Raw genomic sequence first — 27,017 nt, forward strand, 5'->3', positions numbered from 1 at the left:
ATCATTTCATGCCAAAAGAAGACCCGTCACCAGAAATGCAGAAACGCCATCGCCTCCCTTTCATTTCCATCATCATATCATCATATCACAGCACATCACATCCTCAATTGAACTTTCTTCGACCTCTTGCTTGGGAGACTTAAACCCTCTTCCACCACCCCCACCCGCCAACTCGATCATCCTCATCGTCCTCATCATCCACGATTGCATAAATCTCCCTCTCCGAGACGATTTTCCCATTCACACATGCGGTTCCTGGTGCCACGGAGCGGAAACTCACAGCTCCATTGTCGCAGAGGCCGAAGAGTTTGGGGCCCGCGCAAACCACGGAGCCGGATGTGCTGCAGGGCAGTGAGCCTGTGGGGATTGGGAAGGGGGAGGATGTTCCTGTCGGATATGGCACTGCTGGGGCGGTGCCTGTGGGGACCGGGTAGCCAGCGGGGTTTCGCGGGTTGCCGTAAGGTGGATTGTTGGCGACGGGGTAGAATTCTTGGCCGAGGGGTTTGAAGGCTACGCCGGTGAGGGAGCGGCGGATGTGGGGTTTGTTGTTGGGTTCGTTGTTGTTGTTCGTTGGGATGGCGGATGTGAGGGTTAGGAGGGTGGCGAGGGCGTAGAGTTTCATGTTGGGTAGTTGTTTGATGGTGGTTTGATGTGGTTCTTGTTTAATTTCTTGGTAGATAGGATAGAGATGGCGCGGCAGACCAGCTGTCGTTGTATTGTGTTGTGTTGTGTTCTGTTTTGCCTTGCTCTGCTTACCTTGAATGTGTCTGTTCCTAGGAGGCATATATATGATTTCGCCTCGTCCTGTCTTACTAGCATGATGATTAGCATCGGCTACTTTGCACAGCTACGATTCTGCGGTAACGCGCGTCAGCCTTCAGTCGGATATACGGAGAACCGAAGCGCGTGGGATGGCAGTGCTGGAGGAGACATCGTTCGAGCACGTTGTTCACAATTCGCCGTGCGATTGTGTGCCTTCGGAGAGTTGCACAGAGGAACGTCAAGGATGAGGCTCAGCGGTTTTTTGCCAAGAGATAGAAGATCTGTGATGGTGATTGGCAGAGGCTTGACGGGGATGTCTTCGTCTCGCGTCGGTTTGTGCTCCGCGCTTGCGTCGATGACACTGATGTTCTGCTTGTGCATTGCGTGTCTCTTTTCTATTCATGGCGGAAGTCCGGCTGGGCTGAGGTGGTTCGGAGGGGCTTCCAGAGGGGCATTGTCATTGTTGTTGGGCGATGCAGTCTTGTGGTTCATCAGCCCCAGTTGTGTGAGGGCTGTGCTACTTTTTGCCACTGGGACGGGCGATGAGGTTGGAGCTGAACCTAATGTCGGATATCATTCATCTTGCGACGTTCTGAGCCATCAGAGTCTCCGGCATGGTAATCTTCTCGCAGTGCCTCCTGCATTGGGACAGGCCATCGCATAGCCTCCCAGCAGGATCGGCCGAATCGGTAAAACAGTCTCCAAGAAGTATCTTACAAGCCAGGTTGAAGTGGTCGCAACACCTCGAAATTTTCCGAGATCATGTTCACCGGATTCGCGCGTCCTCACGATCTGAACAATTGGACTAGTGTGACGAGGCAGCTTGCTCAGAGGTACGGGAATACGATCAAAGCGACGGATCAGTCCCAGCTCCGTATGGCGACAACTGCGGCATTCGGTGCAGCATTCTGTCCTTGCCGCGTCTCAGTGATGACTTGAGAAAGGACTCTTCTCCCAAGACTCACTTCACCTGCTCCTTCTCGACCTTCAAAATGACGTAATGGCGTAGCGATGCACGACGAATCTCATCTTTCCCGCGAGCATCACAAAATTGCCCACAATGCATAACGTTCCCTAGATCCTCAAGATATTGCTTAAAAGCAATTCTACTGAAATATGCCACCTACACTGATCTTCATCCGCCACGCCGAAGCAGAACACAACGCAACAAGCAATTGGAACTTGCATGATCCAGAACTCACAGCCAAAGGTCTTGAGCAATGTAAAGCTCTCGAAAAACATCTTAGAGAAGAATGTCCTTTGGCGTTGAGAGTGGAGAGGATTATTACCAGTCCTATGAAACGGACTTGCCAAACAACGCTCAATGCTTTATCATGGCTTGTGGAGAGTGGCGTGCCGGTTGAGGTGGATGCGATGTGGCAGGGTCAGTTTCAACTTCTATCTGATTGGGAAAAAGAATCGTGGCTGACATTAGATGCATTGACAGAAAACTCCAACAAGCCCTGCGACTCTGGCAGCTCCCTCGAAGAGCTTTCCAAACGATTCCCAGAACTCGATTTCTCTCATGTCGATCCTAGATATCCTGATAAATCTGACAACACACCGTATGCGTATACGAAGAAGGCGAATCGGCAACGAGGGGATCATTGTCTTGAGGCTCTGTATGCTCGGAAGGAGAAAGTTGTTGCGATTGTGAGCCATGCGGGGTTTTTGAGGACGGGGATCAGTAAGAGGAGGTTTGCGAATGCGGATTATAGGTGTTTTGAGTTTTCGAAAGGGGCGGATTGGAAGTTGGGGCTTGTTGAGGATGCGGAGACGGAGAGGAGTGGGGGTGGGATGGGGAGGAGTGAGAAGGGGGTGTTTGAGGTTCAGGAGTGGGACTTTCCGGTTGAGGTTCCTGGGAGGTGAGGATGCGGAGGGATGGGGGGGTGAGAGAACCGGAGCTGATGGGACGTCGACTTGTGTGAACACGTGCAATGGAGCTTCCAGCAGCGTTCGGTCTACTTTAGCTTTGGGGCCTCCGATTCTTCGGGGAGAAAGTGCACCTTCTGGCGATTGATTGGGGGCGTTATACACTCCTACCTAGCTACCAATGCAATACTCGGCGGTGGGCCGTCGCGTACTGGCAGATGTATAACAGCATATTCTGAAGGTCCGTGTCCAGGTTCTCTTGAGCTGCTTCTGCTGCTGCTGACGGCCCACCGTAATCTTCATCGGAACCCTCATCGTCGGCGTCGTCCTCGCCTCCAACTTCGAAATACTCACTATCCCCATAGTCGTTATCTTGATGGTCGAAATGACCCTCTTCCTCGTCCTCGTCCTCTTCTCCATCTTCACTACCCTCGTAATCCGACTCTTCATCAAAGAATGGCTCACGAAGCAGACGCCACAATCTCATCGACATGACAAGTTCACCGCGAAGCTCCCAAAGTACTTTTTGCACCTTGTTCACGGCTGCAAAATATGCTTTCTGGATTTTAAGGAGCTCTTCTCCAGGCAGCTGATTGTCTTCGTCAAGTTGCTCATGTCCCCAAGCAGTGGCCGCAACGGCAACTGCTATCAGGTTGTCATAGTTAACTCGAATCAAGACATTGTCGAAGTCTATCTCGTCTTCTTCGAAGATAGGAATTAGTTCGATCAATCTCTGCAGAACGATATCTTGGTCGATGTCGAAATCTAGACTGTCGAATGGGAAGCTTTCCACAGTGGCGATCCAGCGAGGTCTGGTCGATTCGTCGTAAAGAGGTTGACGGCAGTTGGGACAAGTAGCCTTGGTGGAGAACCAGGAGTGAGCGCAGCGGTAGCAGAAGAGATGGCCGCAGGTTGTTTCGACGGGGGAGGAGAAGGGTCCTCGGCAAATGGCGCATAGTTCGGCGTAGTCGTCTTGGTCCTGTTCCATTGCGGAGAAGAGGTGGTGGTCGGTGAACTCGATGTATGTTGGAAGTGGCATATTCGATGCTCTTTGGAAGAGGTTTTGGTCAGTGAGTACTGGGCGCGTCCTGAGTGGTGGTTGAAATGGTTAGTAGTGCGCGCGAGAATGTGGTCGAAGCAAAGGGTCGTCGAAGTGCTGGTCCATCTAGCACAGCGTCAATTGGCAGTCGAGCTGTGCTGATGTAGGTGTGAAGAGGAATGACTGTGGATTGAACCCGAGGGTCTTGTTCGAGCTTGCACGTGTGAATTGTCGTTGTTTGACACCGTTGAAACACGCTAGTGTCAAGCCTGCAGCAGGCAGACAGAGACAGCGGGGGCTTCAGTTGGGGCGACGAAACCGCCACTCTTCTCCTGTACATCAGAAATTGTTTCTTGCAGCATTGTGAAGTCGATTGCAGCACAAGCGTTGCTGCAGGTTCGATAATCAACAGCACAGGCAGGACGTGAGACAGACGAGGAGCGCCTTCGATGATTCGAACAATCACAACGCTTCTTCGAGCACCTTTCAGCGTATGCAACCGATGTGTTGGTCGGATCAATGAGCTCGATACTGCAGACGCGATCGAATGGCCTCGTTACCCAGATGGGAGGACCACAACGAAGAGACAGGCGCTTCCGGGCTTCCAACGGTGGCGTACGTGCGTTTAGGGAGTTGCATTGTCGAGTTCCGGACACTCTCTCGTTCGAAGGAAGCTCTACAGCATGGACGTGCTTTTTCGAGATGTCTTTCTTCAGGAGGAGTAGTCGCTCGATGCCTGGAATACCTGTCACGCTTTCGAAGTCCTCTGAATCTCCATGTAGGGCAAGCTGAAAATCGGCGGACAGACCGTATTGATCAGCGCGTTGACGAACGTTTCTGGGCTCTGCTGGTGCGAAGTGATAGTCCGTATCACCACCATCTTCTTGCATCACTGGCTCATCTCGGCAGTCTTATTTTCCGTATGAGGTAAAATCGCCTCATCACCAGCCTCGCTCTCCTCTCCACTGTCCTCTGCAGCGTCCATATCGCTATTGTCGCTGTTCTTCTCGCTGCTCTCTTCACTGTCGCCGACTGCACTTTCGTCCATGTCTTCGACCTCAGCCTCCTCCGCATCATCTTCAGTCAGATCGCTTTTCAGCACCAAGCCGGAGATCACCACAATCCCAGTCCGTTCAGCGTGCATCGCACCCAGCATTTCAAGCGACTCATCATACTCAAACTCATACCGGCCAGCAGAGCGATCATTGCGCAGCCGCCTCACAAGTGCACTGATTCGCCAAACCTCCCCATTAGGCGCCTCCGCATCAAGAATGCGATGTACGGCCTCTCGAAAAGCATCTCTGCGCTGCTCCTGCAACCTCAACTCCTCTTCCAGATTCTCTCGGCCCTGCGTTGCAGCATCCCGAGAACGCCTTAAGATCGTGTTGACTTCTGCTTTAGGGTCGGGCGGTCCCTGGCACAATTTGTTGCGACAGATTGGGCATTGATCTGACATGGTGAACCATCGAATCCCGCAGTCGTAGCAGAAGCAATGGCCGCAGAAGGTCTTGATGGGGAAGGCGATCGGCTCGTAACAGATTGGACATTCTTCCGGCATGCGCGCGGCGCGCGCGGCTGCCGCCTGAGGAGTTGTCAAGGAAGCCGTTCGGAACATTGTAAGCTAGTCGTTCTAGAGTGGCGATATTCGCTGACAGCGGGATGAAGTAGACAGTAGTAATCCGAGCCTTGGTCTTCAATGATTCGAATCTCCGTGACACACTCTGTGACTTCTCTGATTTTAGCGCTTTTGATGGCCGGGAGGCAGATTCTCTTCGCAGAGTCCGCCGTCGTAATGATCGCAAGTGTAGCGACAGGAATGGATTCCGTCCACTTCACTTGATCTCGGGCGATGATGGAACCTTTTGCTGCGCGATATCGATGTTGAGTGGTTGTGGTCCGAGTTGCAGAGTTGCAGCTTAGGTAGTTACGGGGTGGGAGGAAGCGGATAGCTGCGGGTTTTAGTTTTGGGTTTTGATTATATATGTTGCAGTCCCAACAGTTGGTCATTTTCTCGCCTCGCAGTACCACACTTTACCAAAAGCCAAATACAGGTTACGATCAGTCTACTTTCCATGGTAGGGCCAGAACCATGAGCCATGATCCTCGCACGGTGCGTGGCCCTTGTCTAGGCATGCTTCGAGCCCTAGCGGCGAGTAAGCTACAAAGCTGCGACCCCAAAAGACCCGTGCTTGACATTGGAACCAGTCCCTAGCAGCATAGACTGCTTCTGCGAGATCGTCTTCGCACTGCCGGAAACTCTTCAGGTTCGTGTGGAAGGGTATCCCCATATGATTACTCCCAACTTGCCACCAAGAGTTTGCACATTGGTAACCTTCTATGGGATTTGCTTTGCCTTGAGGTTAGTCGAGTTCAGAATATGTTACGAGAGCTTACCTTTTGGATTTGCTTCTAGCATTGCCTTCATCTCGGCCATGCATTGTATCAGTTCTGTTGAGTTGGCACCAGTAGTCTCTGCCTTCCAGTGGCCCTTTTTCCAGGTTGCCGAAGTCTGCCTTGCTACTGCAGCAAGAGCAAAGAGTTTTGCCCACTTCATGATGTCTTGGACTCGAGCGATGTCGAACTTGCCTGAGGTAATGCCGTGTTGTCGGCTCCGCTAAGATCGAGGTAGTGGGCTGAGCGATGTGGCCTCAAGGTTTCCGAATTGCGCGAACTGCTACTGAAGCTGGAGGTTTTGCGGAGGAAGAGTTAGCAGTACCTGTGGCAGGTGGTATTGAAAAATAGCGCCAAGGGCATAATGACAGGTGGACAACCAACCGCGGGTTTGTCTTTGTCACCTCGCGGCCTCGCGGTACTTTACGTTGCAGAAGAGCTTGATTGGGCCATACAACATGGTCGACAATGCAATAGTACGCTTTCCGTGTGGTATCATTACTCATGCGTCCCAAGTTTGGCTTCTGTTGTGAGAAAAATCGGATCAATTGGTCGAACCGAATGCTGGATCCGCGCATTCCGACAGCATGCGGCGATGAGCCTTGTATATGGTATCACGTTCCGTTCAGCATTACAACATCCTCCTCTTTGTGGCCGTTCACACCGTTAGTGAGCTGCAGATTCGCCGTGCTCACATCATCCATCTGTCCTAGTGCCCAGAGCAAGACGAATCGCTCCTCACTCGTTTTCTCCAGACGTTGGTAGTGTCTATCTGAATAGGCCTTGAGAGCATCAAGCACGTCCTTGACGCTTTCCTTACTGTTCACTTTGTCCTGGAGACTCGTCTCGGCCATGGCTCCCGCAAGAGCCTCGTCGTCGTCTGCAGCCGCAATTTGCTTGCGTCGCCGTTGCAGACCAATGATTTTCTCCTTTGGGTATATCCTGAACAGCGCATATAGTACACGTTGCGCGACGTGATGTGTTCGACCATTTGCGTTCCAATCTCGCAAACGGCGGAGGAGGTTCCAGAGCTGACTCTCAGACAACGATGCGAGGACATCGTCAACTTCGACACGCCCCGTAAGGCTTTCAACTTCTGTGGAAGGATTGTCGATGGCCGATCTGAAGACCTCGAGAAGTCTCTTTGGGTGATTGAGCTGCAACGAAAGAACAATTGCGTCTCGGAAATTGTTCGCTCGAATCGCGTTCTGCAGCTCCTGGTCCTGTTCGATCCGCTGCGTGGCCTGCATCGTCGCCGCGAGGGCAGTCTGCGTTGTGGTATCGGCCCAGAAGGTCAGTGTGCTGTCCGCCGAGCCAGAGACTAACTCAAGCTGTGATGTGCTGTCCGGTGCCTCCTCATCAGCTTCTTGAGATTCTGCTTTCGCATCTGCCTCGCTGCGTGCTGGTTGCGGCCGGACTGCAAGCGCCCAAACACGATCGATATGATTATCGAGAGTTGCAGCACATTCACTACTTTGTGCATCCCAAACCTTAACGAGGCCGTCGCCAGCAGCGCTGGCCACTTGCACGCCTCTAACGTCCTTCCCACTTTTGTTCGGCGGGGGAAGCCAGACGACTTTCAGCACACTGTTCGAGTGACCTTCGAATGTTCGCAGACAGCTGTAGTCTGTCAAGCTCCAAATCCGGACGGTTTTGTCGCCGCTGCCAGTGACCACCATACCCTTGGAGGTGCTCGCACTTCCGCTTTCGTTCGTAGTCAAAGGAGGCATATCGGAAGGGGCAAATGCAACTGTCCACACTCCACGCTTGTGGCCTCGCAACACTCCGATGGTCTCGCCAGTCTGCACATCCCAGATCTTCACAGTCTTGTCTTGTGATGCGGATGCGAACAGGGGGGTTGTGGAGGAGTACGAAGTCTCGATCGCGTTGATGTCTTTGTCATGCGCTTTCCTCGTGTATGCTGCCCTGGGACCTTTGCCGGCTTGAGTGCTGATATCCCATCGCTTTATCGTCTTGTCCTGACTTCCAGTGATGAGGAATTTAGGCGGGTGCTCGAGCGGATTTTGGTATTCCTTCGATCCATGTGCTGGTGTACCATTGGGAAGCGCTACAGCTCCAATGCTCTCCGCATGCCCGGTGAAGGTGGCATAGCACCCATAAGAGTTGTTCTCGGGATCCAACCGCCACAGCTTTGCAGTGTTGTCCTTCGCTCCTGTGGCAAGCCAACAGCCAGACCAATCGGTGTCGATGGTGATAATAATCTCAGAGTGACCGCGGAGAAGAGCAACATCGGCGCCAAAGTAGGGTGAGCCACCACTTGACTTGTCTGTGTCCAGCGAGACAATACGGATGTCTTCTAAATTTGTCGCAAGAGCCAGAAGATGTCGATCCCGTCCAACATATGCAAGGTCGATGACTTCGTCGTGAGTCCCACTGATCCGTCGAATTATGGGCAATGGCTGGATCCGGTTGGCGCTGGATGCACTCGCGAGCCCTTCCAATGACCGCAAGATCAAGGTCTGATCGTCGTGCACCGTGAGTAGGAATGGCAGATCAGGCGAACACTGCACATCGACTATTCTTTCGATCTCCGCGCCTTCCTCCTGCTCTTCTGTCACCTCTGGTCCATCGTCAGTGTTCCATATTCGAAGCCTCGCGGTCTCTCCTCCTGTGTAGATGAGGAGACCCGCCTCAAGAAATCCGGCAGCCTCGACGGTCTCTAACACCGCGATCGTGCTAGCTTGTTGCCATGACCTTGAGTCCCAGAGTACGACGGTCTTGTCTCTGCTTCCGCTGAGCAGCAATCTCTGTTCGGGCGAGTAATCCAGGCTCCTCACGACGCTGACGTGACTCTCGAGTGTCGCGACTGCTTTTCCTTTGTGGAGGTCCCACACCCTGATATTCCCATCGTCGCCTCCAGAAGCCAGCCTATACCCTGCTGTCGCGCCATCTTGTACCTCTTCCGCAACATCATTCTTCTGCTTGTTCTTTCTCTTCTTGCTCTTAGTCGTGGCCTCGCCCGCTTCGTTCGGGTCGACTTGGAAGAAGTGCAACGCCGAGATGACTCCGCTGTGTCCGTGGAAAGTATGTGTCGTATAGCCTGCGCGAATGTCCCACACTTTGATCTCGCCATCTGCGCCTCCCGTAGCAAGCAGGGAACTCGTACCGTCTGTTGCCACAACTACCACGGGCGTCTTGTGGGGTTTGAGTGTTCGCACGAGCTTCGCATCAATCGTGTCGTCCAGCTGTGATTCATGGAGGGAATATATGCGCATCGCGATCGATCGCGAGCACAGTATCAGGTGTGAGGCATCGGGAGTGAGTGTGATGGTGGTCAGAGGTTCGCCGTCCTGGTCACTTTGTGTCAACAGTCAGTCCGCGCCACTGAGCACTATGAAATATGCTTACGCCTTCTATGCGCGCCAAATGGGTGCCGGTACTCAAATCCGTGAGCAGAGCATCTTCGCCCAGTGTTGAGGCCAGAATGCGCCCATTCTGACTTAGCGAGACCGCGCCGCCGGTATAGATGGGCTGAATGACGCGACTCGGCTCGAATGTGGTCCGCAATTCTGCTTTGTAGGCCATGTTGCCTGGTTTCGGAACCGAGTGCACGACAACGCAGATGCTGTCGAAGTTTCATGTGAAGCTGCACTTTTTTGAACCCTGCCCATCTAGCTTCCGTATAGGGCTGCGGAGGTCCGGACCGACTAGTTGCGGACAGCAAAATGGAAACTCGGAAGCAACGACATTCGTTGCTATCTCGCTTCGCAAGACAGAGTGCCTTGAACACGCCGCGTGAATTCAGAGATACGAGATGCGAGGAAGTATTCGAGCCCACGGGCAGCGCATGCCGTGTTGGTCACGGTTTCCATTTTGCTGCCAGGCGGAAGGTTCTTAGGGCTCGGAAGCCGGCGCCGAACTAAGCGAACCGCGTCAACTGCAGCTGCCTCTGGAGACAGAGCTCCATCATCAACCCCATTGACTGTTTCCTTCCCGAACCACACACACACAACAACAACACCGCAATCATGTATGATCTCTCAGTATCTCGGATATGTCGTCCACTAATGTATATATAGGGAGGTTCTTCTCGGCATCACTGGCAAGGACTTCACCATCATCGCCGCCTCGAAAGCGGCCATGCGAGGCGCAACCATTCTCAAAGCATCCGATGACAAGACGCGCTCGCTGAACAAGCACACACTCATGGCCTTCGTGGGAGAAGCCGGCGACACGAGTAGGTCCACAAACAGCCACTCACACGCGCTCATACTGACAACAAGCAGTCCAGTTCGCCGAATACGTCCAAGCCAACGTCGCCCTCTACAGCATGCGCAACGGCACCGACCTCACCCCCAACGAGACCGCCTCCTTCGTCCGCTCAGAGCTAGCAAAGTCCCTGCGATCGCGCTCACCCTACACCGTGAATCTGCTGCTCGGCGGCTTCGACCATCACACCAACAAGCCCACGCTGCACTGGATCGACTACCTGGCGTCGTGCGCTCCTGTCCCATACGCCGCCCATGGCTACGCACAGTACTACTGCCTGTCAACATTAGACAAGCATCACCACCCAGACATCAGCTTCGAGCAGGGAATGAAGATATTGAGGATGTGCACAGATGAACTGAAGCGGCGGTTGCCGATCGACTTCAAGGGCGTGCTCGTGAAGGTGGTGGACAAGGATGGCGTGCGGGAACTAGATTACGACGACTCGCAGCAAGTGCTAGCACCATAGAAAGACGATTCCCAATGCGGATCTGTGGTGGTTGAATGCTGATTGGGAGCACGCAGCCAGAAGCTGCTAGATACGAATCCGAATGTATTATATGATGCCCGCTCTCCGTGCCTATCGACGCGTCTCAGCCATCACAGCGCCCTTTCCGCCCGAATCGACTCGTTTTCGATCGTGAGAGCCACCACACCGCGACAGGAACATGCACCTACGTTATATTTTGTCACCCATGTGACCCACTGTAACTCTACAGAGCTCAAGCCAGCGCCGCCGCCACAACGCCCTTTCCGCCCGAATCGACTCGTTTTCGATCGTGAGAGCCACCACACCGCGACACCAACGTGGACCTATGTTATGTATCGTCACCCATCATGACCTATGGTGACTCTGCAGAGATCGAACCAGCGCCGCCGCCACGGGGCAAGACGCTGTTGCTCAAGGGGCGCCACATGCATCAAGAGCGACGTGTCGCGACCTCAAGGAGAGGTTCTGCTGCTCTGCTGAACCTTGAGCTTCTCAAAATCACAAGCTCTCCAAGCCATCGGACCTCACAAAACCTCTAGACCTCTGAACCTCGTGCTGCTAGAGAAACCTCCATCACGAACGTTTTCTCCGAGCTCTCAAGCCCGTCAAAGCCAACGACCTTCAAGACGCTCTGATATCTCAAGCTCTTATCGTCCCTGAGAGCGAGTGTTTCTCTACCACCACAAAGGCTGCAAAGCCGCCAAAGCTCAACCTCCTCAAAAGCTTAGCTCCTCACAATAATCAGAGACGAGCAGAGTTGCACAACTGTGTCCTCCAACTCCAGATACAGCAGTACACTGCTAGCAATAATATGCATGAACATTTATACTTTCTGTACAATTGCTGCCATATTTTCACATCTATGCGTGCGAAAGAAATCCCAGCTCCTTACAAGGGGTTCGTTGCCTCCCGACTACAGTCAGATAACACTAGGACAACACACATTGTTACTATATCATCTCATCGCGTCCGTACTAAAGGTCTGGTGTATCAGGCAAGACCTTCCAGCGCTCCCCTTGGCCTTCATGACTGTTTCAACGCCAACTGACCCGAGCCTTTAGTCGCGAGCGTGCGCCTCATTCGATACGAAATACGGTAACTTCCTCGCCTTGGGATTAGCTAGGAACTACGGTGGCAGATAGCACTTAGAGTTGTGTTGTGCCTAAAGAGAAAGTCTTGTAGCGTGCTCTAGCATAGATCGACGCAATGGGCTGCGAGAGAGATTATGCTGCTGGCTAAGAGATGATCTGGATGGGTCTGAAGGGTGCGGGAAAGAGGAAAGGAATTAAGAACCTCTCTGCTGCGAAGCAGAGGCCGTAGCCAGATTACTGAACGAAGACATGCTCCGAACGCTTGCTGTCGATGAAACTAACTTTCAAGTAGGCCGAGACGCAGAGCCCTCTGTACTCCTTGGGGTGGGGTAGTAGGATAAGGATTTGTGGGAGGGAGTGTGAAGGGTCAGCAGGTATATTAATCGTAAATTATACCAATTAAGATCATGCTTCGCCCCCATTACCTCGTTCGATCAATCGTCCGGCTGACAGCTGCTCGACCTCGTTCGATCGATCGTCCGGCTGACAGCTGCTCGCCATAAGGATTTTGATCCACTGAAATGCTGGATGCGTCAAGCTGGACTGTCGTCTAAGATAGCATTCGACGCGAGCGCATCGCGGATGTCTATTTCTCAGTTCAGGCATTCCTCGGGCCAGGTTTTGATGGACGTTGAATCGTTCCCAATGATCGCAGATTGGGCGAGGGAAGACAAGAGTACACAACGATATTCCTCTGGACAATGCGCAGCGTGTAAGGTCGTTCGTCGTTCGCCCGCGGGAGTCCGGTGCGCCATCCGTGAGGCCTCAGGCCCCAACTGCCATGTTTCTGGAGAGGTTGCCAATTCAAGTCCAACTCGCGCATACGAGTCGGCTATACACACAGCGCATTCTGCTCACCCGGACGACACGCCAGAGCTCTCCGTGACTGCGAGAATCCTCACGCGCAGAGGATGCCAACTTCTGGCCCACGAACATGGCCGTAGACGCTCTCACGCCAGCCGTACTGGACTACATCGAGCACGGCAATTTCCCGCAGGACGAGGACATAGCTTCGGCGGACTTGAGCTCTGACAAGCTTGGACACATCGGTGCGGCGTTGCGCAAAGAGCAGGAACAAGTTCAAAATGAAATACGTGGCCTGAGTCGATCTACGGCTGGCGACGTCGATACCTGGATAGCAAAGGCCAAAGAGCTTCAGGCGGATATTTTGCGAAGCCGTGAGACCGCACGACAGATCGTAGCGCAGCACGAGCAGACCAAGAGTTTTGCGGCGAAGGTCAAGGAAGCTGGCCAGTATGTCACGGAACTGCAACATGAGACCAACGTCTATGGCTCGATCGCCGCCAAATTGCAAGCGATAAAGCGGGTCAAAGTCTTGTTGGACTCTGTGCAGGATGCTCTGGTAAGTGGTGAAGTTGATGCGGGCTTGGCTCGTTTGCAAGAGGCGGAGGAAGAGGTTTCCGTCAATGATCTTGGTGAAGCTCGATCTGGCGTTGGACATTTGCTCAGGAGAAGGATCGAGAGACTCAACGAGAATCTGAGAACGACTGTGCACGAGCGCTGGAGCGATGGTGTGTCAGTCAGCATCGAAGAGCGACGAGTGGTGGTCACCAACGGCCTGGGCTCAGTCATCAACGCCGCTCGCGGACTGGGCGTATTTGACGATCTCGTTGGGAAACTCGCGAAGGACGTGGAAAAAGCGGTCTTTCGTCCACGACTTGCGCCTGCCAGAGATGGACAAGTCTTCATCTTTGCCATTGATGGCACGCAGCTGACTTGCAACGGGAAAAGTGATGACACGAGCGTGGAAGCATTGTTCAAAGACCTGCAGTCATCATTCGCCTTTCTCGCACAACATCTGGAGCAAGACATCGTTTCACCGCTGGCAGAAATCATAGTGCCTCGGATCAATGTTCGTTTGGAAGAGGACTGGCTCGAAGCAGCCGTGCCAGTCGACATCGAAGATCTACCAGGCTTCGAAACACTTCTCGAGAGGACATCAGGGTTTGCAGATCAGATCGACCAATTAGGCTGGCACGGTAGCAAATCCTTGCGCGAATGGGTCCAGTCTGCGCCCAAAACATGGTTGACCAAAAGGCGTGAAGCTATACTCGGTGATGTGCGCAACCTGGTGTTTTCCGGTCTGCGAGAACGAAAGACTGTGGAAAGGATCGAGACACAAACCATCAGCAAAGAGGATCATGCGGCGCTGGGAGGCGCGGACGGGGCAGACGACGAATGGGACGCATGGGGCGAGCAAGAAGGGAGTATCGGCTCCCCCACGACTGCAGCGCCAGTAAAGCAGGCTGACGACGAGGACATGAGTGCTTGGGACGAAGATGTCGACGTGCCCTCGCAACCTTCGAACGCGGGGGCGTCAGCCTCGCAGCCAGAAGATGAAGATATGAGCGCTTGGGACGAGCCGGACGCCACTGCTCAACCACAGTCTGGTCCAGATGGCGATGATGAAGGGGAAGCTTGGGGCTGGGATGGGGAGGACGAGCAACCTGTTTCAAGCGCGCCTCAAGCAAAGGTACCGACTGCGCCCAATGGCGTGAATACATCCTCGAAGCCGGCGGATCGTGAGATGACTTTACGCGAGACGTTCACAGTTACCGGCATACCTGATGGCACTCTCGAGCTGCTCAAGCAGATCATCAGCGATGCTCAATCTCTCGCAGGAAGTGACTCGCCTTTTGCTGCCGTTGCAGCCGGGCTTTACAGTCTGCCAACTTTGGGACTAGCGATATACCGTGCGACTGCGCCCACAGCATATGCAAAAATTGACGTGGGAAACATGCTGATCTACAACGACGCTCTTCACCTCGCCGCTCAGCTTCGGGCTTGGCAAGCCGATCAACCACCTGCGTCACGACTCCGCGTGGATGGCGATGTCAAGTCTATGGAGCAATTCGCAAAACGAGCATACAGTTCCGAAATGGAGTCGCAGCGCACTATCTTGTCAGACCTGCTGGACGGAGCACAAGGTTTCAGCGCGTGCTCAGAACAACCTGCTAAACAAGAGTGCGAAGATGCTGTCGAACAGGCAGTCCTCCGCTTACGAGACGTCCATCGATTGTGGTCGCCGATACTGTCTACCTCTGCTCTATTACAGAGCGTCGGCAGCCTCTTGTCATCGGTCGCGCAAAAGATGATTCGTGAGATCGAGGACCTGCCGGACATTGGCGAGGCGGATTCCAAACAGCTCAAGATTCTGATCGATCAGGCCTCAACGGCCAAGGACTTATTCGTGCAAAACGAACGCGACATGACATTCGTCTACTGTCCGAACTGGCTGAAATTCCAATACATGGCTGAGATCATGGAAAGCAGTCTTGCAGACATCAAGTACATGTGGAAGGAGAGCGAGTTGAGCATGGAGTACACTGCTGAGGAGGTCGTTGGTCTCATTGAGGCACTTTTTGCCGAAAGCATACATCGTCGGCAGGCGATACAGGATATCAGAAGATGAGCGGATGGCCATCAATAGTTGCACCCGCATTCTTGGCGGCGGATGCAGCAAGGGACCGTTCCGCTTCACGCAGCCGTGGCGTTCGTATAGGTACGAAAGCATCCATTTATCTACTCCTAAAACCTTCGTGGTCCTCGCATTCCCTCTTTCTATCTCAGCGCAGCTTGGTTCAGTGGCATACATAGGTTGCAACGACCGGAGTCATGGAGAAATCTACGTCGACCGGGCCCGCCGGAGAATCCTTCGACTTTGTGATCATCGGTGCTGGCATCACAGGAATCAACGCAGCCTACAGAATAGAACAGCAGTTCCCAAACAAAACATATGTCATTCTGGACCGTCGGGAAGAAATTGGTGGAACATGGGCTTTCTTCAAGTATCCGGGAATTCGATCGGACTCGGACCTCTATACCATGGGGTTTGCTTGGCGTCCATGGTCCAAGACCAGTCCGATCGCAGATGGGCCCAGCATTGCGAAGTATGTAGATGAATCTGCAAAGGAGCGAGGCATCGACAAGCATATACGATACAATCACGATGTTCTCAGCATGGATTGGAGTACGAAACGACAGCTGTGGGATCTCGACATCTCCATCAACGGCCAGAAAACACTCCTCCAAGCCCACTTCATCATCGGCGGCACAGGCTTCTTCGACTACAACAATCCCCGAGCAACGACGATTCCTGGATTAGAAAACTTCAAAGGTACTGTTGCGCACCCTCAATTCTGGCCAGGGGATCTGGATTATACGGACAAGAACGTCGTGATTGTGGGGAGCGGCGCAACCGCAATCACAATCCTCCCCATCGTCGCCCAAAAAGCCTCCCAAACAACCATGCTCCAACGAAGCCCAACCTACATCATGAGCATGTCCATGCACAGCACCTTGGACACCTGGATCCGCCGCCTCTTCCCAGGCTATCTCGGCTACAGAATCATCGCCTGGCGATTCACAATCCTCGCCTGGTTATTCTTCTACTTCAGTCAGTTCTTCCCCAACGCGGCACGAAAAGCCCTCGAAAACGCCACAACTGCCGAACTGCCCTCTGGAATGAAATATGATCCGGATTTCAAACCTTCGTAGGCAGTCTGGGATCAACGCCTCTGTGTTTGTCCCGATGGAGATTTCTTCCGAGCGATGGATGATGGGAAGGCGAAAGTCGTGACTGGGAAAATCGAGGCTGTGGAAGAACATGAGGTGAGATTGACTTCGGGGGAGAAGTTAGAGGCTGATATTATTGTCACAGCTACAGGTCTCAAACTTCAAATGCTCGGAGGCGCGGAAGTAAGAATTGATAAAACTCGAAAGATTGAGATCGGAGAACAATACATGTGGCGCGGCACAATGCTCCAATCCGTGCCGAATCTCATGCTCGTAATCGGCTACTGGAACAATTCCTGGACATTAGGCAGCGATCTCGCTGTGAAGATTTTCTTGAAAAATGTGAAAGAGATGGAACGTCAGAAAGCGACCTCTTTCGTTCCGTTTTTGACGAAAGAAGAAGAGAGCAAATTGGAGACGAAGCCGCTGTGGAATATGTCGAGTACGTATTTACAGAACAAGACGTATCCGAAAGCGAGTTCAACGGCGCCGTGGACGGTGAAGGATAATTATATGAGGGATTGGTTTGTGATGATGTTTGGGGATTTGAGGAGGGGGTTGAGGTTTGAGAGGGTTAGTTGAAAAGTGTTGTAGATCTCCATCTATTTTAGTAAGATAGAAATCGAGGATATGCGGGAGATTTAAAGTCCGTCACCTGCATTCGGGGATCGGAAAGCAGGGCCTCTGACTCTTTGCTTCCACTCTCAAGACTTTGAACTGGCCGATTTTGGGCACGATAAGCTGTCTGATTGGCAGTGGTCCATGCAGAATTGCAGAGTAGATGCCCTGCTCTGTCCCCAGTATCCGCGTATGCATCCGACGGACTGTAGTGCTTCCTTCCCAAGATGGGTACGTTATGATTGATACCCGTGCTGGGGCGCGGACTGCTGACCAGAACCTCCCTTCAGATCTGCAGCCCAAGCAATACTATCGAATTCGACATCGACTTTCTCGATCTTGAATTCTGCTGGACCGTCATCCCGAACAACACTAAACAATGTGAAACCTCTGATAGGCGCTGGGTTATCAGTGTTGCCACCGACGCTATCGAATTGCCATTGCCAGATGATCTTCGAATTGCCGTCATCACAAGCAGCGAGAGCTGAAAGGGTATGGATGCCTTGTGGCGGCCTTTTACTCGTCAATTCTGAACTTCAGAACTGCCTCCGATAGACTTACAGCGCATTGGTGCCCAAAACGTTGTCAATATAGTCTTCTTTGCCTTTGGAGATCAGTCCATCTCCGGTTCCAGTGACAGGTGTGCCTTTCGCCGAGTTGATTGAGAATGAGTGCAATTCGATATCGTCGCCGGCAAGAGCTTCGCCTGTCGCGTGTGCATCACCAAGATCCGAGCCCGCGCGGCTTAGAAATCCAATGTAGCGATCAACGAATTTCTGTGCCTCTTTTGGCTTGACGCATTTGGGCTTGTCGTCGGCTTCGTTGTCAGGGAGAGGAGCTGGCAAAGCGAGAGCGGAGCCGAAAAGGAACGCTGCGGCGAATGTTGAGGTCTTCATCTTTCCTGTGATCGTCAATAGATTCGATTTGCTGGGAGGATGAAAGTGCAAGAACGTTGCTCGAGCAACAAGCTGGACTATCACGCTCTTGTATGGAATTCTACCTTGCCAATGCTCGTCATTTCCCAGTGAGAGCAGACTGGCTCTTCCCCGTCTTCACGGTGCACGACGGGAACAGAGACGATTAGAAGGAGCGTCTATTACATGGACATCCTCTTCAAGAGCTCAGAAAGTCTCCGGTCGTGCTTGAAGAAGATGAACGCTCGTGGCGTGCACTGATTGCATGCCGGCTGGAACGAAGGCAAATTATAGCTTAGCCTTTGCGTTTGACAGGGGGTGAAAGTCATGGAAATGTTGGCTTCTCCCAAACGATGTGTCCACCGTGCGAGAACTGCGTTCACCGCTCCGGCCAGGCCGTGAACCGGTGGCTCGCGGTTGTTGGCTGACGTGCGGATACACGGATGGCGCCGCGGAAAGTGGTGCATTTCTGATCAGTAGAGCATGACTCTTGCGCTTGGCGTAGTGGATGCATCAATTCGGATCCATCTCTCCTCCACCGCTCGCTCGCTGGACTTCCATCGTGTGGACGAGCGAGTAGGTGAAGTCGACGCTGCAAGCTGCTGCCTCCCACGCTCCGACGGCGTCCTCCGCAAGTTCTCGCCCGTCAAGTGAGCGTGCGACCTCCTGCAGGCCCGAAACGGACTGACTCGAAGCGTTTCTGGTGGGCACGTGACAGTGTTTTCCAGTCGGTGTGCAGTGTGCAGGGACATGTCGGAGCAGAGGCGCATCCTCCGTGGAGGTCATGACGACGGCTGCATCGGAGCTGCGCTGGACGTCATCTTCGCCTCTTCGCGCCGTGAACCAGCGCCTTGTACTCCTCATCACCTGCACTCAGTCGCATCAGCAGAGTACGGCAGGATTCTCGGGGGTCTGTCGCTGTGTGTGCTCATATCAGCAAGTGCAGAGAAAGGAGTCGACGAGTAGCGAAAAGTCGAGAGGAAGGAGCGGGCGTCGCTGCTACAACTCTGATTGGCCAGCGGACCGCACTAGCGGCGTTGCACTTGCTCAGCAAAAAGATTCCCTCGCTCTCTCCAGTCTTCGCACAAATTCATCTCTCACCTTGTGTGAACACCCACTCCATCACCCACGAGTGCTTTTCCATACCACACCTCCCCTTTCTTTTGGTCTCTTCTTGCAGTCGTTTTCTGCGGGCGAGGCACATAGATATCTCTACGCACCACCACGAGAGCGATTCCACCGACCGAATTCGCTCACTTTGCAACCAACGGCGCGAAAATCATCATCAACACCACCCAACATGGCGGACCAACTCAACATGAACGGCCTGTCCCTCAAGGACTCACAGCACGCGCCTCAGGGCGGTCCACCACAGCAGAACGGCTTCGGCGGACAGGAGCGCAGCGCCTACATCCCACCGCACCTCCGCGCCGCAGGACGTGGCCCACCGCCAGCTGCCGCTGGTCCAGGCGCCATGAACGGCAACGGTAACTACCCACCTCCAGGTGGTCAAAAGTATGTCAGACCCAGCATGTTCACGCACCGCACTCATACTGACACGCGTCACAGCGGCTACCCAGCTCCCGGCCAGCGCCCACCACAAGGCAACGGCAACACTTGGGGCGCTGCACAGACCTTCACTCCACGCGGCGGCAACAACTGGGACAACTCGCCTCAGCTCCCGAGCGGCTTCAACCGCAACGCATACGGAGGAGGTGGTGCGGGCGGACACGGCGGCGGCGGCGGTGCCCACCGCGGAGCAGGAGACGGACAGTGGAGAGATGGCAAGCACGTCCCAGGGCCTGCAAACCAGCGTCTCGAGCGCGAGCTGTTCGGTGTCCTGAACGACCCGACCAAGCAACAAACGGGTATCAACTTCGAGAAGTACGATGACATTCCGGTCGAGGCTTCCGGTCAGGGCGTGCCCGAGCCAGTGACCACCTTCGCGAACCCACCACTCGATGACCACCTCCTCTCGAACATCGAGCTTTCAGGCTACAAGATCCCAACACCGGTTCAGAAATACTCCATCCCAATCGTCATGGGCGGCCGTGACTTGATGGCTTGTGCCCAGACCGGTTCCGGCAAGACTGGTGGTTTCCTCTTCCCAATTCTGTCCCAGGCCTTTCAGAACGGCCCAAGCGGCAATGTGCCACAACAGAGTGGCTTTGCTCGTCAACGCAAGGCCTACCCTACCTCGCTGATTCTCGCCCCGACTCGTGAGCTTGTCTCGCAGATCTACGACGAGTCCCGCAAGTTCGCCTACCGCTCGTGGGTTCGTCCCTGCGTGGTCTACGGTGGTGCCGACATCGGTTCTCAGCTCCGCCAGATCGAGCGTGGCTGCGATTTGCTCGTGGCCACCCCTGGTCGTCTCGTCGACCTGATCGAGAGAGGCAGAATCTCGCTTGCTAACATCAAGTACCTCGTTCTCGATGAGGCCGATCGCATGTTGGACATGGGTTTCGAGCCTCAAATCCGCCGCATTGTGGAGGGCGAGGACATGCCTCCAACCGATGGCCGCCAAACGCTCATGTTTTCGGCCACCTTCCCACGCGACATCCAGCTCCTCGCACGCGACTTCCTCCGAGAGTATATCTTCCTTTCGGTTGGACGTGTCGGCTCCACATCTGAGAACATCACTCAAAAGGTTGAGTATGTGGAGGACATTGACAAGCGTAGTGTGCTCCTCGACATCCTGCACACTCATGGTGCTGGATTGACCCTCATCTTCGTCGAGACCAAGCGCATGGCGGACTCTCTCTCCGACTACCTCATCAACCAAGGCTTTCCAGCTACCTCCATTCATGGCGACCGCACGCAGCGTGAGCGTGAGCGTGCTCTCGAGATGTTCCGCAGCGGCCGCTGCCCCATTCTCGTGGCTACTGCTGTTGCCGCACGTGGTAAGTACTCTCTCATGACTCTGAAAATCGCTTGCGTTCCATGCTAACGGCTTGAAGGTTTGGATATCCCCAACGTGATGCACGTCGTGAACTACGACTTGCCAACCGACATTGACGACTATGTCCACCGAATTGGTCGTACTGGACGTGCCGGAAACACCGGTATTTCGACCGCTTTCTTCAACCGTGGCAACCGTGGAGTCGTTAGAGACCTCCTCGACCTTCTCAAGGAGGCCAACCAGGAGGTTCCTTCCTTCCTCGAGACCATCGCTCGTGAAGGCTCTGGCTTCGGCGGTGGCCGCGGCGGAGGCCGCTCTGGTGGTCGTGGCCGCGGTTCTTCTGCCATGAAGGATGTCCGCACGTACGGTGGAGGCCAGCGTCCTGCCTACAGCGGAGGCATGATGGGCGGAGGCGGCGGCATGGGCGGCGGCTACGGTGGCGGCGGTGGCGGCTATGGCGGCGGCGCTGGCTACGGTGGTGGCGGCGGCGGCAGCTACGGCAACCCAGGTGGTGCCTCCGGGCCAAACAGCTGGTGGTAAACGTCTCCACCCTCCGACGCTGAACACCACACCCCTCGACTGGACTTCATTTTCCGATTGGACTTTCTTACGTTTTCTGCTGCGTTCCGACTGCTTTTCGCCACGTCACGGGCGGATCTTCACGAGTGTGCCGACATGATACCCACCACAGCATGATAGACTGCGTTTTCTTCCTGGGCGTTGCTTGCATTGCAATGGCGCAGGGAGACGGCGCTCTGCAGTATCGTGGCCTGTCACCAGACATATACCCGGTCTTCCTCGCTCTCAGGCTTTGAGCGACGAGGATCCATCGTGTCACAACGGGCCACGGTACATTTACGACATCATCACACGACTTTGCCACGGCCTCTCATGGGCTGTGACACCTGATAGATCGGCTTGCGACGGCGTTAATACTTAGATGGTGCTCTTGCGCTTTGGCGTTGGTCTCTGGGAATGGGCGGAGTTTTCTACGACTTCCGGGCATTACACGACACCACAAAAGCGGCATGGCATGTGACTTTTCACGACATTCGGCGTTTCTCCAAAAACTTCACGAGCGGCTTTGCATGGACTGGGAGGGATTGATACTACCCGCTTGACTGACCCGTCCTCCCACAGAGGGACGGGGGAGTCTTGGGTGGCAAAAAAGAGCCTCCGAATGCTTGAGCGGCTCGTGTGACTACTGCTTTCAGATGATACCTCGATAGAACTGGCATGGAGCTCTATGGCTCAAAGGGAATTGGGCAAGGATAGAGCACACAAAAGGTGTGAAAAAGGTGCATCTGGGAGTGGCGACTGGCATATCAGCGCCGTCAGATGGATGGGAAAGTGCACATGCTGCGCTGTTAGATACCAACCAAAAAAGAATTGTGCTATGAATTTCACAGTACTTTGTACACACTTGTCTTCCACATACATTCTCTTTACTTAGTCTCTGTCCTTGTTCGTGCTGACGGTCTTGCAGAATTTCGCCAGTGTCCCACTGGAGACGGGACATCACTAGGAACCCTGGAATCTTATCATCAGTTTTTGCCTGCCGTTGCAACTCAGAGCTGCGTCTTCTCTGCTCCGGCATTTGCTCTCAAGAGCGAGGTTGCAAACCGTAGTGTCGCTGGGGAAAATTGGTGCAGGAGAATTGAGTGACCAATCATATTGAAGCTGCGCTAACGCGTGTACAATTGGTGAATGTTCTCAGAACATCATGAGAATGTTCAGGCGGAACAGGAGGAGATGGGATTTTTTCGATGGTAAGGCAGGAAAGGAAAGGAAAGGTATGTATACTGTGGAGTCGGCTGACCAATGGTATTGAACGGGCGATAAGGCATGTATAATTGGTGAATGTTTTGGGGAGGGTGTGAGAATGTTCTGACAGCGGAGGAGATGGGAGCTTACTGGTGGTCAGGCAGGAAGGTAGACTGTGACCAATGACAGCGAAGCCACGCTAGTGCATGTATAACCGGTGAATGTTCTGGGAATGTTCTGAGAACTTCCGATGGAGGGGAGGGAAGTATTCTGGAGTGCATGTTGTTGCTTCCACATCTTTGGTTTCTTGTGAGTGCTGGAGCTGAGGGAGCCCGGCGTACAGACACGTGCTTTCGTAGCAGGTATCAGTGAGAACAATGGGGGACAAAAGAATCTGAACAATTTTGCTTTCATTGACTTCGTCGTAGTGTCTAAGCCGCCTTTCGTTGAGGCACAGCCAAATCTAGCGTCTTTCCGCACGATCTTGTGTAGAAGACACACACTTAGACGTGCAACCAAAAAAGGGTAGCAGCTGCGCTGTCACTTCCTTCCTACTGCCAGAACCCAGTACCGACGCCATGCTTCATGAAAACCTCAAACTCGATGGAAGAACGAGCGCTACTCGACCTCGATGGCTTGTGGTTCCCGACGCTCATTACGCTCGCCCCTGTTGGGTCTGTATCCTCTTCGCTCGCCGTTGTTGTTTGTGTTCTGCAGCTCCGCCTCCTTCTCCTTGACAAACTCCTCCTTTTGTTGCCGAATCACGGCCAAGACGTTTTGCAGGCTGTTTCGCCAGACGTCTAGTCGGGCAGCGACTTCTCTCCATTGGCTATCGCCAAAGACGCGGTATGTGCTGCGGTGGATGAGGAATTCTTGCTTTTGTTGGGAGAGCTTGCCTTCGACGAGGCCGGATCGGATGCTGTCGATCACCCATGATTCGACGTCTTCTGAGGGAATCTGGAGGGCTTTGGCGATCTGGGCATAGGGGAGTGTGCGGGATTGGTGGGCTGCTGCGGAGAGGGAGGCGAGTGTGAGAAGGCGCATCTTCTTGTCGAGGATGTCCTCGTTTATGTTCTGCTCTTGGAGAAAAGAACCGTTGCCCTCCTTGAAGTCTTGGAGGTCGTCGAAGTTCTCAGTGCTGAACAGTTCGAGCAGCTCGAAAAGTGTCTCGTCGGATTTTCGCAGCGCCTGGATGCTGTCCAGTGCGGTCAAGTCCTGGAAGTCGAAGTGCTTCTCCTTCTGCAACGCAAGCTTGAGCGCGCGTACTGACAGCTCCCGAGCCTCTGGCGTCGCGGCATCTGTCTGGATTGTGTTCAGGCCCTTCAGCAGGTAGTGGTATGCCTCCTCCGTCTCTTTTGCGGTTGTCGCTGCGTCTGCGATGGCCAAGTACAGTTTCCGCGCCTCAGGCGCCTCCAACTCCCACTCCTCCACCCAGCTGTCCACATTCTTCAACTGCGGTGCGAGAGTGTCGAAGTTGCCCGTGTTCTTGATCACGCTGATGATGGCCAACAGAACGTGAAACCTCGTCTCGTCGTCCGGCTGAACTTGGTTGAACAGTGTGCTCAGAATTCCGAGGGCAATGCCGCCGCCATTTTGAGGTGAGGATGTTAACGGCTGTGACAGATACTGGCAGATGCGGTTGAGGTATGGGTCTGGGTCTTCGGCGTGCGACACGAGGTGGATGAGCAGATTGTATGCCGCCTGCAGCTCTCTCTCGGGTGCGCCGTTGAGGATCGAGGAGGCCGTCACGATCTTCTTGAGCACGGCATCGCGGTCGGTCTTGCTCTCTGGCTTTTCCGGGTTGGCGAGGAGAGGAGTGATTTCTGTGACTGTCGTGCCGTCGTCGCCCTTTGCGTTGTCCAGGTATGTCGCGAGTTCGAGCGCGAGCTCCTCGAATGCGCCCTCGACGAGACTGAGCTTGGGAAAGCCCGGCATCGTGTCTGTCTGTTGCGCGCGGGTGAAGATGTGCGGAGTGGGTGTCGTCGTACGTTTGTCGCCTGGACCGTCGCTGTCGTGTCTTGCTGGTGGGGCTCACGCGAATTTCAGCCAAGACTTCGTCCCAGCACTTTATATTTGCGCCTTCTTCACATGAACGCCACTTCGCCCCGGCGTCAGCACTTCCTCGCTCTCTACACGCACACATATCACCACACATCACCCACATCAATTTCTTTCCCCATCTAGAATGGGCTTGCGGACGCCTGGATTCATCTCCCAGCAACCCCCGATCGTGTAGCGCTCAGGAATCCCCATGCCTCAACAAGTTTCCCATGGACCTGCCGAGAGACGTGCCACTGTACAGCACACTCTGATACCTGATCAATGCTACTGAACCCTCCCGATCGTAGGAGGTATGGTGAAATGCGGACGCGCATCCTCTGAGGCGTCACACGTACAGAGACGGTCAGCCCCCCACCGTCCAGCGGATCCTCGCCGCGTCTCAAAACCCTTCGCCATCTTGCTTCCCTCCTTCAATGATGGGATCCGCAGCGTGGCCTTGTGCACGGATCTCTAGGGCCGTCGTTATGTGCATTAAATGGATCGTCATGGCGATTCCAACCAAATGCTACCTTCCTCATCTGCTCTCTTGGCCGCTTCGTGGGCTCGCGAGAGTAGCAGATCTGTCAAAGTTGCAGATCGTCAACGCAGCGATAGCTCGGTCTTTCAAGCTAGGGCCCGTGCTCATTGCATATGAGGTTCCGTCATCAAAGTTCAAGAAGCATTGTAGTGTGGTGAGAAGGCCATGTGCCCGTCAGCTAGGTTTCAAGCTACATGGCGCTATGCACAAGTGATCTTGGCACATCTTTAGCCTTCGCTTATTGCGCCTCGCCATAGGCCAACATGAAAAGCTCTCTGACCTTCGACTAGTGCACTTCATTGCATATTGCTGTTCGTGAGATCTGCGCTCCTTCACGAGCATCCGCAGAAATTCGCGCACTTGCAACAGCGGCAAGACTTGCGCTTCGCTTGTGTAGCACTCTGCGCTGATGAGGGCGATGACCTGCGGGCGAGAGAAGCAATTGCCAGCCTGAGCAGGGACCTCTCAATGCCCTGGGACGATCAGCCTCTGTCATGCCTCCCTCAGTGAGGTCGGCGACGGTTGCTCTTGCTCCTTACTCTTGCCTGCCACGAGCAATTTTCTGGTCAGCAAACGCACTGCACCACAGGCACGCCAGAGCGATGTCTTCCCAAGCATATCAACAACTACCCATCGTCGAAGAGAAGGGATCTTGGGAAGTTTCAGATTCCCAACACCGGCCTTCACGGGTCACGGCCTCAAATACAATTTCCGCTACGACATGCCTGATACTATGTCTGCTCTCCTCAGCTGTGTCCATGGTGGCTGGCTACTTCCTCGCCTCGCGGATACAGGACTCAGAATGCTTTCGAAGACATAGCGTATACTGTATGCTGCGCGCCTACCAATACCGTTCAACAGTTCCTGACATATCACAGCTCCCGCGATCTCCTCGATCGATACTTCATACCACAACGTCCTCTTCAATGGCACGATCTCGCAGCACTCGCCTTACAGAGGAGAACCGCATCCTTCCATCGATGCAGCATGGCACGATCTGATGAATTGTAAGAACAGACACTTGGAGCTTGCAGAGACACTGCTGAAACTTCTGAACAGTCAATCTAACATACATCACTGGCGACGAGCTCGCACAAATACCCGGCCATCTCGACTCGATTCGCATGCCACCAGAGGCCGGCATCTCAGACTCATACGTTGGCTCTCTAGAAGTTTTCCACCAGCTCCATTGCGTAGTACGTCCCATCTCCAACTTCCCCTATTTGTAACATCCCTAACACCTTCGCTGTCAGAACATGCTCCGCAAAACCAACATCTGGAACTACGAATACTACAACTCCACCGGCCATTTCCCCGATCCTCTCGACCTACAGAAAGAACACTTTGGCCACTGCATCGATATGCTACGACAAGTGCTCATGTGCAATGCAGATGTCGGAATCGTGACATTCCGATACGTAGAAGATAACCCGCGACCTTATCCCAATTTCAACAACTGGCATTCGTGCCGGAATTGGGATAGCATCATGGAATTCGCGGACAGTAGGAGAGTCGGAAAGGATTGGGATCGCAACTATCTGCATAGACAAGAGGACGAGAAGGTGTGGAGCGTGCCGCCTTAGATTTTTACTTTTGATGAAGGTGATTGGAATGCATACTTTGAGTCTTTACTTTCACATCGTCTCGAGCCATAACTGCCACACAGAAAGGGAAGCTGATCAAAAATCCCACTTGTGCTTGAATTGCAACATTCTGCAATTCGGGTCATTTCAAATGAAAATTCCCCGACGACAGAGCTTCGTAAAGCTCGCAATGTGATCTACACGCCGATCGCCAAGCTTCAGGCGAAGCTGCATGCATGCGCAGCATGTG

At 53.8% G+C, this 27,017-nt stretch overlaps 13 protein-coding genes across 14 annotated transcripts; 7 read left to right on the forward strand and 6 right to left on the reverse strand.

Annotated features, from left to right (window-relative positions):
- Window positions 1–139: 139 nt before the first annotated feature.
- Window positions 140–622, reverse strand: CKM354_001281600 (uncharacterized protein; the record flags this gene model as incomplete). Its single annotated transcript, XM_044808342.1, has 1 exon — window positions 140–622. The coding sequence occupies one exon, from the start codon at window positions 620–622 to the stop codon at window positions 140–142; it is 483 nt and encodes a 160-aa protein (XP_044664277.1).
- Window positions 623–1,878: 1,256 nt separating this feature from the next.
- Window positions 1,879–2,631, forward strand: CKM354_001281700 (uncharacterized protein; the record flags this gene model as incomplete). The annotated part of the gene is made up of 2 exons (XM_044808343.1): window positions 1,879–2,146; window positions 2,210–2,631. 2 exons carry the CDS (start codon window positions 1,879–1,881, stop codon window positions 2,629–2,631), a joined length of 690 nt encoding a protein of 229 aa, XP_044664278.1.
- Window positions 2,632–2,809: 178 nt separating this feature from the next.
- Window positions 2,810–3,673, reverse strand: CKM354_001281800 (uncharacterized protein; the record flags this gene model as incomplete). Its single annotated transcript, XM_044808344.1, has 1 exon — window positions 2,810–3,673. One exon carries the CDS (start codon window positions 3,671–3,673, stop codon window positions 2,810–2,812), a length of 864 nt encoding a protein of 287 aa, XP_044664279.1.
- An 889-nt stretch (window positions 3,674–4,562) lies between these two features.
- Window positions 4,563–5,129, reverse strand: CKM354_001281900 (uncharacterized protein; the record flags this gene model as incomplete). Its single annotated transcript, XM_044808345.1, has 1 exon — window positions 4,563–5,129. The coding sequence occupies one exon, from the start codon at window positions 5,127–5,129 to the stop codon at window positions 4,563–4,565; it is 567 nt and encodes a 188-aa protein (XP_044664280.1).
- Window positions 5,130–6,678: 1,549 nt separating this feature from the next.
- On the reverse strand, window positions 6,679–9,610 carry CKM354_001282000 (uncharacterized protein; the record flags this gene model as incomplete). The annotated part of the gene is made up of 2 exons (XM_044808346.1): window positions 6,679–9,375; window positions 9,434–9,610. 2 exons carry the CDS (start codon window positions 9,608–9,610, stop codon window positions 6,679–6,681), a joined length of 2,874 nt encoding a protein of 957 aa, XP_044664281.1.
- A 443-nt stretch (window positions 9,611–10,053) lies between these two features.
- CKM354_001282100 (proteasome core particle subunit beta 4) lies at window positions 10,054–10,763 on the forward strand (the record flags this gene model as incomplete). Its single annotated transcript, XM_044808347.1, has 3 exons — window positions 10,054–10,068; window positions 10,109–10,262; window positions 10,312–10,763. 3 exons carry the CDS (start codon window positions 10,054–10,056, stop codon window positions 10,761–10,763), a joined length of 621 nt encoding a protein of 206 aa, XP_044664282.1.
- Window positions 10,764–12,809: 2,046 nt separating this feature from the next.
- Window positions 12,810–15,308, forward strand: CKM354_001282200 (uncharacterized protein; the record flags this gene model as incomplete). Its single annotated transcript, XM_044808348.1, has 1 exon — window positions 12,810–15,308. One exon carries the CDS (start codon window positions 12,810–12,812, stop codon window positions 15,306–15,308), a length of 2,499 nt encoding a protein of 832 aa, XP_044664283.1.
- A 203-nt stretch (window positions 15,309–15,511) lies between these two features.
- On the forward strand, window positions 15,512–16,393 carry CKM354_001282300 (uncharacterized protein; the record flags this gene model as incomplete). Of its 2 annotated transcripts, none has more annotated exons than XM_044808349.1 (1): window positions 15,512–16,393. In XM_044808349.1, one exon carries the CDS (start codon window positions 15,512–15,514, stop codon window positions 16,391–16,393), a length of 882 nt encoding a protein of 293 aa, XP_044664284.1. The 2 variants fall into 2 exon arrangements, with proteins under 2 accessions (XP_044664284.1, XP_044664285.1); XM_044808350.1 differs by having other exon boundaries at window positions 15,857–16,393.
- Window positions 16,394–16,447: 54 nt separating this feature from the next.
- On the forward strand, window positions 16,448–16,993 carry CKM354_001282400 (uncharacterized protein; the record flags this gene model as incomplete). The annotated part of the gene is made up of 1 exon (XM_044808351.1): window positions 16,448–16,993. The coding sequence occupies one exon, from the start codon at window positions 16,448–16,450 to the stop codon at window positions 16,991–16,993; it is 546 nt and encodes a 181-aa protein (XP_044664286.1).
- A 272-nt stretch (window positions 16,994–17,265) lies between these two features.
- On the reverse strand, window positions 17,266–17,925 carry CKM354_001282500 (uncharacterized protein; the record flags this gene model as incomplete). The annotated part of the gene is made up of 2 exons (XM_044808352.1): window positions 17,266–17,542; window positions 17,591–17,925. The coding sequence occupies 2 exons, from the start codon at window positions 17,923–17,925 to the stop codon at window positions 17,266–17,268; spliced, it is 612 nt and encodes a 203-aa protein (XP_044664287.1).
- A 1,318-nt stretch (window positions 17,926–19,243) lies between these two features.
- On the forward strand, window positions 19,244–21,382 carry CKM354_001282600 (uncharacterized protein; the record flags this gene model as incomplete). Its single annotated transcript, XM_044808353.1, has 3 exons — window positions 19,244–19,458; window positions 19,513–20,843; window positions 20,901–21,382. The coding sequence occupies 3 exons, from the start codon at window positions 19,244–19,246 to the stop codon at window positions 21,380–21,382; spliced, it is 2,028 nt and encodes a 675-aa protein (XP_044664288.1).
- A 1,842-nt stretch (window positions 21,383–23,224) lies between these two features.
- On the reverse strand, window positions 23,225–24,541 carry CKM354_001282700 (uncharacterized protein; the record flags this gene model as incomplete). The annotated part of the gene is made up of 1 exon (XM_044808354.1): window positions 23,225–24,541. One exon carries the CDS (start codon window positions 24,539–24,541, stop codon window positions 23,225–23,227), a length of 1,317 nt encoding a protein of 438 aa, XP_044664289.1.
- Window positions 24,542–25,942: 1,401 nt separating this feature from the next.
- Window positions 25,943–26,767, forward strand: CKM354_001282800 (uncharacterized protein; the record flags this gene model as incomplete). Its single annotated transcript, XM_044808355.1, has 4 exons — window positions 25,943–26,012; window positions 26,063–26,191; window positions 26,244–26,380; window positions 26,438–26,767. The coding sequence occupies 4 exons, from the start codon at window positions 25,943–25,945 to the stop codon at window positions 26,765–26,767; spliced, it is 666 nt and encodes a 221-aa protein (XP_044664290.1).
- Between the last annotated feature and the right edge of the window lie 250 nt (window positions 26,768–27,017).

Source organism: Cercospora kikuchii (genome assembly GCF_019650295.1).
Source record: "Cercospora kikuchii DNA, contig_00009, whole genome shotgun sequence".
Taxonomy (NCBI): Eukaryota; Fungi; Ascomycota; class Dothideomycetes; order Mycosphaerellales; family Mycosphaerellaceae; genus Cercospora; species Cercospora kikuchii.